Source organism: Pundamilia nyererei, unplaced genomic scaffold (assembly GCF_000239375.1).
Source record: "Pundamilia nyererei isolate P.nyererei 1_Seehausen unplaced genomic scaffold, PunNye1.0 scaffold00020, whole genome shotgun sequence".
Classification (NCBI taxonomy): Eukaryota; Metazoa; Chordata; class Actinopteri; order Cichliformes; family Cichlidae; genus Pundamilia; species Pundamilia nyererei.
Window position 1 is genome coordinate 1,953,941 of NW_005187421.1, and position 10,857 is coordinate 1,964,797.

At 38.7% G+C, this 10,857-nt stretch overlaps 1 protein-coding gene across 1 annotated transcript in view; it reads right to left on the reverse strand.

The window, feature by feature from the left end:
- The window catches only part of pdgfc (platelet derived growth factor c), a 45,715-nt gene extending 43,534 nt beyond the window's left edge, over positions 1 to 2,181 (reverse strand). Inside the window, exon 1 of the mRNA XM_005726491.2 lies at positions 1,450 to 2,181. Coding sequence (XP_005726548.1) covers positions 1,450 to 1,627 — 178 coding nt within the window. The 5' untranslated portion in view covers positions 1,628 to 2,181. The remainder of the gene's footprint in view (positions 1 to 1,449) is intronic.
- Between the last annotated feature and the right edge of the window lie 8,676 nt (positions 2,182 to 10,857).

Here is a 10,857-nt window from a genome sequence, read left to right on the forward strand (position 1 = left end):
CACAGCTCTGGCTCTCAATGGGAGATGGTGCCCTCTGATATCTTATGGAGTCATCAGCAGCCGCTTGCCAAGTTTAATACGACTGGGGACCGTAACTCTCCAGGCAACTACTACTAAACATGCCAGACAGGTCTGGCTTTCTCCCCTCCGTCAGATCGATATCAAATTGTCTCACAGAGCATCTGCAATCAAGCACAGCAGAATAGAGCACTCAGACACTCCAGTCAAAGGTTACAGACGGTCTGGCCAGCTTTGCCCTCAGCCAAAGTGTGACCGCCTTTTTAAAGAGTTCCTTGACAGTTTAACATCTCCCCCACCACACTTCCCCTCCACCTCCTTCATCACTCTCCCTGCCCTCCCTCCCTCCTCTCTGTTGTTTTCCTTTCTCAGCCGTCCTGATTAAACCTGGATATCCCACCAGGAGGCTCTGATTTCCCAACCCTGACTGTTACTGTAGTGAAGTCAGAGCTGCATGCCCTCACACAAGTCGAGTCAAACCTACTGGTTACTGAAGATCAAGAAATGTATGAAGATTAACCATATCTACAAGATGTAGGTACTTTAAGCTATGTGATACATAGTCTGCTTCTATGTCACGACTTGTTATGTGCTTCACATAAGCAAAATAATAATCAAACATCACATTTTAGGACTCCTGACTAAAAGGCTCACATGCACAGGATCGGTCACACATAAACTATTCTATGGCAAGCTTTTTGGACTTACATTTCTTGTACCAGCATGTCTTGGCTTCTTTTGTAATTCTTATAAACCTTCGTCATTCATATGCAGGACATATAAAGTTTGTTATGAAGAGATAATGTCAGCACTGGGAATATAAGGGATCAAGATATAAAACTTAAAATAAGCCAAAACTAATAATCATAATACACAATCTTAAGTATTAAATTAAGATTTGAAAGATGCTTACAACAACAAAGAACAACAAAGACTGTCAAATTCCCCATGATGGCAAAACAATCACTGGAGGCTAATTATTTACTTACTTAGCTAAACACAGTTATACTCTTGTCATTAGCATGGAAATAAAATTAAACAGGGAAAAATGGGGGGAAGGATTTCAGAATTAGTGAAGTTCATTGGAGTCATTTCACATGAGCCCCAAATTACATCGCCCTGAGTGACTGCTCCTGAATGAATGGAGCCCTTTTTTATGATCACAAGAAAAACTTCTCCCGAGGGGCAAGGAATTTCAGAAGGGTTTCTCCTTTTAAGCATACGGGGTACGCTTTAAAGGTAAAGGGTAATACTGCACTTCCTATCCTGGATAATACTGGTTGAACTAAATAAAATGCTTCTATTCATTCAAAAGATGTACTTTTTGAAAGGAATGTCTTTAAGCCCAGTAAGAATGAGCATCTAGGTTGTGTGAGCAATCATTCAAAAGTTTGAACTTTTAAGAATGAACTAGAATGCATCGAAACTCACCGTTTTGCTCCTTTACGCTTGGTAGGGGAAATTTGCTGACATGACTTGATTCAGCTTCCGAGCCATATTGTTGGAGAAGCGATGCAAGAAGGAATATTAATGGAAGGATCATTTGGATGAGTGGTAGCCGGCGATCACAAAGCTCTGTAGACGGGACGGTTTGTATCACCACACACATGCGTCGTTTACAGGGCACCAGTGCTGTTTCGGACACATTTGGAGAGGATAAGCGCAGAGTAAAATCCACTTAATTTTAAGCATCAGTCCTTCGGAGGAAAGTTCGGGAACAAAATTTTAACTTGAGAAGTTAGAACGACTCCTCTGCGGAGGTTCCGAACCTGCCGCTGCTGCGCAGAGCAAATGCGCACCTGTTGGTTCAATGGGAAGTTGAGCAAAGTTTAGTTTTATGTTGCTATAATCCCGGTATTAGTTATAAAAAACACCCTTATGCACGCATATAATCTACGCGACGAGAACATTAGAAAGACACAGTCGCATTTTGGGGAAAGCGCGCGTCCACGGTGCGTTCTTCACTCCGTCTGATAAATCCCTGCAGATCTTTACGCATTACAGCAAAGGCTCACACACAGAGACAGCGAGAGAGTGAAGCAACTTGATACAGCCTGTACTTTGAAACCATTCGCAACACCGAGACGTTTTCTGTTTTCTGGCGCGGTCTAGAGTCATAACTTGGAGCCTGAGATAAAATATCGCTGCGCGCCCGGGGTTGGCTTTTTGGAGACTGGCAACTGACGCACAACAGGTGCTATACATAAAGTACAACTTCTCAGCGGAGGAAACTCCCAGGATGTTAACTATTCAGTTGCTGCCTGGTTTAACGAGGTGTTTCACTCCCTTACGGGTCCGTTTTATGTTTTGTTTTGTTTGTTTGATGGTTGCGCACTTTTCAAATACTTTCTAGCCAAAAGTTTCAGCCTCCCGAGATCACACAGTCTGTTGTTAAGGATAAGGTTTACATAAGCGGTAATACTTTTGGAAATATATCTTTAAAACTACAGAATAACTTAAAACACTATAACACCAGATCAAACGATTAGCCTATATTGTAAATATAAAAATATAAGAGTAGAGATACAAAAATGTGAAGGAGACATTTTAAGCTATTTCTGGATTTTTTTTAAGGGACACATTTCACTTTCTGCTGTGTGTACACCAGTTGTACCCACTGTCTTACTAGTCCTTTATCTGTTTCTCTGCTTATTTTACAGGACTACAACACCATGGCCCGATTGCATTTTTATCCCATTAAATCATGATCCATCCAGTGTATAATATATACAGTGCAGTTCACAGTATATATTCACATCAGGAGTCCCATGATTCAGACTAAAACCTTCCATATAACATTCCTAAGTAACATTGTTTAACCACTGAGTAATTGTTTAAAACCTTGATTCACTGAATGAAAGATAAATGCGCCCCAAAAGAAAACTTTTTAACATGCAGTTTTGTGCTCCCCTGGAATGTTTCTGTGGAAGGAAATGTTTAAGGTTCTCAATTTGTCATATCAAAGCAGAGACACCGCTTGAAACAATACTCCCTCCTGTTCCCAATTTCCTTTCTCCCCAGCACAATGTTGTACCTCATCAACTGTGTTTTATGTGGTTCCTCCCATCCTATTGTTGGCAAAATGCAACAGTGTATCCCCCGCTGTATGGTAAGTCTGCTGCAGCACAGACACAACAATCAAAGGGGAGCTGGAGACATATTGAACCCATTGAGCCAGATGCATGATGCAATGCTGCAGCAATTTACCCCCAGCCTCACATAGCTTAGAAACTACCAACTTAAAGAGAATATAGAGCAACCATCTCTCCAGCATCAAGGTAAGAAGGGAAGCTTTTGTGGTTTTAATCCAAGTTAATGGCTCAGGAAAGAAGGCGTGGGACATTGATGCAGTCATTTCATACTTGTGTTGCCCCTGTGGAGAGGGGCATATAGAGGTCTTCATGTGCCTGTTGGAAGGGCCAAGGCCCTTTGTGTAAAGGAGGGTATCACATTCCAGCCCTGCGAGCGCCTGCAGCAGATGTCAGCACTTCACATCGTGGAATCCCTCTCTCTTTCACAAAAACACACACACTCATTCACCCCATGAGGTTTTGTCTGTAAAAGCTGGGTATTTTGTCTTGTTGTCCACATTTGATTGCCACTTCCATGGTGGTCTTGTGAAACGCAAAGTCTTTGATACAAAGAAATATAATAAACAGAGGAAATTAGAAACAAGTTAGGCTATTTGGGTCACGCCAAACATGCAGAGACAAGCCAGCTAGGAGAGCTCTGTGTCCACTGAGCAGAGTGCAAGTGGAAATGTATACAATGGAGAATTCACACTCATCGTATACTGCCTAAATCCCCTTAGACTTGCTTGCTGTTATGAGATCCATTCTGTCAAGCAAACAAATGCCCTCAAACATCAGTCACCATTAGAAAACACATCTGTCATAGGTTGTTTTGTTTTTTTTTTTTTGTTTTTTTTTAAAAACACCTTTGTGGTGAAGAGAAACACAAGTGAATGAAAATGTTAAATTACTTAATTTATACTGTAAAACCAGTTGTTGCAGCATCATGAACTTTATCTGTGTAGTCCAGTAAATCATTTTATTTACTCACCCATACATAACAAACATATATCTATCTCTGTACCTGATCAGCTGTTATATCATCATATTCATCCTCTAAAAGGCATACTGACCTTCAGCACGCAGTCAAACTTTTATATCAGAGACATTCTGGTGTTTTATGGACATTAAGGTCTCATGTTGATAAGTGAAAAGTTTCAATAATTGCCCCTGGCTGTACTTGGCTTTGAGACCAGAGCCCCCTGGTGGTGCCCCTCAGAGCTACAGGCAATGTTTGCCCCTTGAAATTCCTAAAGATACTGCAAGGGGTGTGGAATTTGTTTATTTTTATTCCACCAGGGGAAGCATATTTTATCTGATGATTCAAGATATTTCCAGGTTAAAACGAATCAGATGTGCTTATCATGTTCAGGTGTTCAGGGACACAATGCTGCTTCTTCTAAAGCGTGCTGTAGTAGAAATAAATATGCTTAAGTGGTAAACTGATCATCAGTAATATTGTACATACAGTATATTCATATTATTCATGTGTTAATACACTGAATAGTGCAGCTATTTTGAATTAATAAGCTTAATTTTACATGGTTAACCTCACAAATCAAAACTGTTACAAGCTGCATTGTATTTTAGGTCATTTCAAGTAAGTAACCTTCTTGTCAAAGGTACAGTCTGTTGGAGGTTTTGCAAAAAGTATTGAAGTGCATGACTTCAGTTTGGCTTCAGTTGTGCATAAATTACACAAAAACAAATACACTGCTGTCCAATATAATCGCTTAGCTGAGTTCACTCCACAGCAAAACCTGAATATAATTCAGTTTAAATCCAATTATAAGTTTAATAATGCTGTCTGACTACATTTGTTATTGCTGCTTGATGCCCTGAAAATGAGAAAGAATGAATGTCTGCAGTGTGGTAGTGCAGCTGGGATGAACACCTGGTTGGATATCTACGAGATTTTTACTTTGAGAACACATGCATTGAAAACCTAAAAAAAAATTAATGTTGCTGTTAATCTTGCTGGAATCAACTAAAACAGAATAGCTAAAAAAATTAAAAATTAAAAATCTTGATTCACTGTAACCGTTTAGTTATGTTAGACATTTCAGTTTGGAAAGAGCTTTTTGTCCTTCAGGATTTCCCCTCTTACACAATCCTTATTCAGGAAAGTGGTCCAAACATATTTGAAAGGAACTCTCCTTCTTAACAGATTTCTGGCTCGATGCCTCCATCATAATTTTGGATACTGTAGCACTTCCTAAACATCTGCTGACAAGGAAGACTCAGTTTCCATGATAGCATTCTGCTTATTTAATGATCCAAGGATCTCATATTACACTGCCAAAGTTCATCAATACATTACTGAACTGGAATCCAGGACAGTGTAATGATGAATTTTCTCTCCTTATCTATTGTTTTACTGACGTATGAGCATGCTGCTTGAATGTAAAATAGATACTGACAAGACCATATATGTGTACAGGCCAGACATGCAGAGAGAAAAGACTTTAATCAATAAACCAGGAACTGGAAGTTGGAAGATACTAATCCTCGTATGTGTCAGTGTACTACCTTTTGAATGTACTAATGAACATGTTGCAGACCTTCATATAGTTTGAAATATATTTTACTTGTACATAGTAAAATAGAAAAATGTCTGTAGCTGTAATTTTGACAGCAGTCACCTTAATAGAAAGATCACATGTTCTTCAGAAACTGATGTATTGTATTTTGCAATAAATATTGTTTTATCTCCATCCTTCATGATTTACATGAAGTTCTTATTCATTTTCACTGCTCTTATCTCAGCTCCTATGACATGTACCCGTTCGTCTTCCAAAAGATTTACATCATCATTGAATTAAAGCGCTGTCAGCAAAGCTACTCCGGGTTTAGCTAAAGAATGATCCATCCTTCTGAGATGAAAACAAACATGTTACTAAGCAGCACACAGTAAATAAATAAACAAATAAAGCTGCTTAGTAGTAACACTTCTTTGTCTCTTGATCTGTCAAAAACTCCTTTTTGATGTGACAACACATATAACTCTTCAGGGCTGCAGTGGTAGCAGAAATGTGGTTTTCATGCCAGGTTGTATTATACCACAGTAGATTGTTTCAATCCAGCCTGACATATTTCTGGAATGGCATAGGATTGTCCATCACACTCGTGGCTCATAGCCAGCTGGCTAGCGAACATTTTTCTAAACAACACAGAAGAATCCTGGCTGCCTCTTTATTGTAACACCAGAGCTTTGCCCTGTGACATAAATCATTAATCTCTATGCATATGGTACTGATTAATTTGTGTATGCAAATGGAATGCCTTGTCAATCAAGATCATACCACGGGGATCATCTTTGGGGAGACCGCACAAGTTGTTTGACACAATGATGCATGAGATATGGCTCAAAACTGTGGGGAAAATCAGCTCAGTGGATTTTTCTTTTTTTCTATTTAAAGAACAACAACAAAAAAAAATAAAATCAAACTTACTGTTACCTTCCCTCTTAATGTATGTGGGTTTTTTCTTAGAAAAACATTCAAATCTGTGCAGACATGAAAGGTAAATAGGAAGCGCTCTTTATCATCCACCAGATTATCAGTTATTTTGTGACCTATTCAATTCAGTTCAATTCAATTTTATTTACATAGCGCCAAATCACAACCACCTCAAGGGACTTTATATTGTAAGGTAGGCCCTACAATAATACTTACAAAGAGAACCTAACAATCATTTGACCCCCTATGAGCAAGCACTCTGGCGACAGTGGGAAGAAAAAAACTCCCTTTTAACAGGAAGAAACCTCTGGCAAAAACCTATTTTTAAAGACAGATTTCTTTGCAATAGTCAACAACAACTTTACATGAACCATTTCAATAAATAAAAATTAAACGTGGAAACTATGGCTCAACTATTCATTGTTTTAATCCTTAACATTTAATAACACCCTGCCATTATACTGTCAGTGTTCAGTTTTTTCTGCTTTTCATTAAATTCTTTAAAAAAATAAAATCCTTAAAGTGACTGGCAGGTACAGTAACCCGCCTAAACATACTTTACAGTACTTATGTTTGGAATGAAAATTCTTAGATTTTAGATGTTGAGGATATTATAGTCACGCTAAGCATTTTTCTTTCACAGACATATACAAAAGGCCGTACCATCAGACATTTTTAGATTAATATTTATTTACAACCAGCGGAAAGCTCAACAAAAAACATGTAAAAAGTCTTATATATGATCCATAAAATGACTTTACATACAATAGCTTTTTGACTGAATTTAAAAATTCATGGTATGGCCAATAACTCTGTCACAGTCAATGGTTATGATTTAAGATCTGCATTCATTAATATACCCATTCTCTGTTTCATTTATTTTTTCAGGTGTTCAATCTGGATATAAACAGCAATTACTCCACAGCAAAAGGAAAAAGACATTTCATCCTGCCATAAATCTTAAATTTGTTTTAACAAACAAGCTGACAGCACAGATGTAGCAGGTAAATCCAAATTGTTGAATTTAGATATAACAACATCTGAGAACCAGAAGTCCATTAAATAGTTGTTCTGGGGCTTTTAGTAACTTTATAGTGCATCACACTCCCATTAGGAGACACAGTTTAGCCAATATGAACTCGCAGATGTTCAAGTTTCCATTTTTCTAAGTTCCCTTCCCCATCTTCCAATGGAAACTGTGTGACAATCTAAGGCATGTATAAAAACAAAGCATTTTTGTAGTTCAGTGGTGGATCTAAGTGTAAATACATACAGTACTGTGCAAAAGTCTTGAGCCGTGAAACCATTTTTTTAACACTTTGCTTCCAAAGAGTCAGACTTGCAATTTTTAAAGTGGTCTTAAGTAATAGTTCTCCATAGTTTTCAAGGTCTTCCAAAGTTTTTTGTGACATTGACCATCTTATCAGTCATTTTCAGTCTAGTCCTTGTACCCGAGGACTTTCATAAGATTAATGTATCCATGTATTTATTTATTTATTCTGTTCAACCACTTAACACTGACCTATGAAACATTTGTGTAACAAAGAAAATGCACCTCACTTGAAGGATGAACCAGAACCACACTTTATTACTAACAACCTATCACAAACATATCCATAGATTCCAAACATACTGCTAGTGCGGTAAAAGCATACCTGCATGGAACCCCCTTCCCCAAAAAAGGCAGCCAACATCATAAGTAGTGCTTTTAATGTCCTTCAAGAAGCTTGGAAAACTATTCCCAAAGACAAATGAAAGAAATTACAAGGGAGCCTTCCTAACAGAGTATAGGTTGTGTTGAAGAATAAAGGTGGTCATACCAAATATTTACTTTCGAGCTTGTTAAATTTGCACAAACTCTGTTTTTGCCTTCTGTGCTGTATTTCCATGTGTGATTGCACATGTTTCAATAAATTGCTGCATCAATTTCCCATTTTCCCCAAAAATATAAAGAGATGAGGGGTGGCTCAAGATGTTTCGCAGTACAGTACAGTTGTTGAAGACACACACACAGGCGCACACACGCACAAAAAAGGCCCTTTCATTGCACGGGGACACTGAGACCAAAAGTCATAAGATTTTCTGTCAACACTGAGCCAGAGTTCTGAATTACATTCAACTCTGACGTCTTGACATCACCAGTGGTCTGCTATACCACACCAATGATGGTTAAGCCAAGAAGCTGTGCCAATGCATTTCATTGTGGTGATACTTTTTGCATCGACAGTGGGCTGCCTTAATGTGGAAATAATGAAAATTTTACTCAAAATATATAAGGCTGTATGGCGTCTATTGTGTACATTAGCAGCAGCTGAGGATGTGGAAGCAGGGAATGTAAATGTTTATGAAATATGAACATCTTCAGAATGAGTTTGTGATTCTTTACACCAAAATACGTGAGATTATTAACTAAAATATGTTTGAGACTTCTGCATTATGCAATTAAAGCAGTCATCATTTTTATCTGGATGATAGAAACACAGACTATATTATTTTATCTTCTTTGTCACTGATTTAATGAGTCACATTTTCACATATACAAAAAAATCAGCTTTTTATCTCACATCTAAAATAGTCTAGGTCATACTACGGCACATGATTACCACACAGTCTATTACTACATAATACATAGAAATAGAAGCTTGAGTATCTTATTGGATTCATAATTTCTAATAAAGCGCTCTCTATTTTCATCCATCTGCTGCTAAATACCACTCAGTCCCAGCCATAAGTAGTGATGCGTTTGCGTGTATCGCGTAAAAGAGAGCTTTTATTTCCTGCCGTCACGTCACGTCTCCGTTTAGCAGCGGCTGTGGATGTGGAGGCGGGGAGCGGCTGTCCGTGGTGCTGATGGGAATGATGCTCTCCAGTTCTGTGCAGCCGCTACTGCGCATGTTGCATGACAGGTACACGCAAGCCTCCATCTTGGGCATCCCAAGCTGAGGCGAAAGGGCAGCAGCCATATACACGTTGATTTAAAAATAACAACAAACGGGCTCGGAAACCAAAACAAAACAAAAAAAAAATTGGCAATTTGCCGAGATGTAACTTTTCCCCTCAAACCAATTGAACTAATCGCTTCAGTGCAGGAAGACGGAAACAGAATGGAAAAGAAAGGGAGCGAATGGTCGTGGAAGCTCTGTTAACCACTGTTTTCACTGTCAGCTTGAGTGGATCGAGATTTCTGAGGAATTGACAGGTGACAAAGCCAAACGGTAAGCAGAACTGCGTACCGTGTTTCGCGAGAGATGACTTTGTGTTATTTATGTTCATAGCGTGCGCTCGCATGTAGTGAAATCGCATGCTCGTGTTCATATGTGTTGGCATCTTCTTTCTGCATCCCCCACCCACCCCCGTCATGGTGGTCGCTGTATCCTCTGCTCTTCTGATGCTCAGGCTTCGGGCGAGTGTCAGCCTCTCTTACTTACTTTTCTGTTGTTAGAAAGAGACCGAATGCGACGTGCAGCCACAGGTTGTGAGAGCACCGGTAGTGTGCGGATTTATTTTGCTTTGGTTCCATTTCAGTATTTTTCTTGAATACATCTGAGGCCTTTCCTCGTGGATTATTGGATTAAGCAGTAATAAATAATAATCTAGTTTTAAGTGGTGATATTACCAGGAATATGACCTATACTTATATACATATCTCAGTTCCACCAAATGACATGGCCGGACTGTTATATCATCAACATTAATATAATAAATAAATATTCGTTTATTTACCTAAATGTAAACCCTCTTCCCGGCAGAAATAATTTTAGGTGTTTTGTTTAATGTCCAGAATCTTAAAAAAAAGACACTCTGCTCTAGTGGCAGATTGGCTTTAATTGTTTATTATCCCATGACCCGTAGGGCAAACCATGTAGCCCGCTTGAGTCACTGTCAGCCGTTGCATGACAAAGCCTCTGCCGTTTTAACTTTGCCCCTAGTAAAACAGAGCTAGGGCAATGTTCTTCAGTGGTGGCACACAGATGAGTCAGACAGTGCCAAGGTCGAGTTATAGTTTCAGCTGAACTCACATTTATGCTTCAATATCAGTCGGGTGGACGCGTGATTGAGGGTTTTGTTTTTTTTGTTTTTTTAATTTTGATTGTACACAATTATATATCGACTGGCTTCTCTGAGCTCCACTTTGGGACTGGGACCCAAAAGAGATGTCAAAATAGATATATTTTGACAAAAGCAGATCACTAACTTCTCTCTTCAAGTTGTATAGGTGCACGCTTCTAAAGAAGACAAAAAAATGCAACTATGATAAGAAGACACATGCATAAGGATTAAGCTTTCACAATCCCAACAAATATTATGAA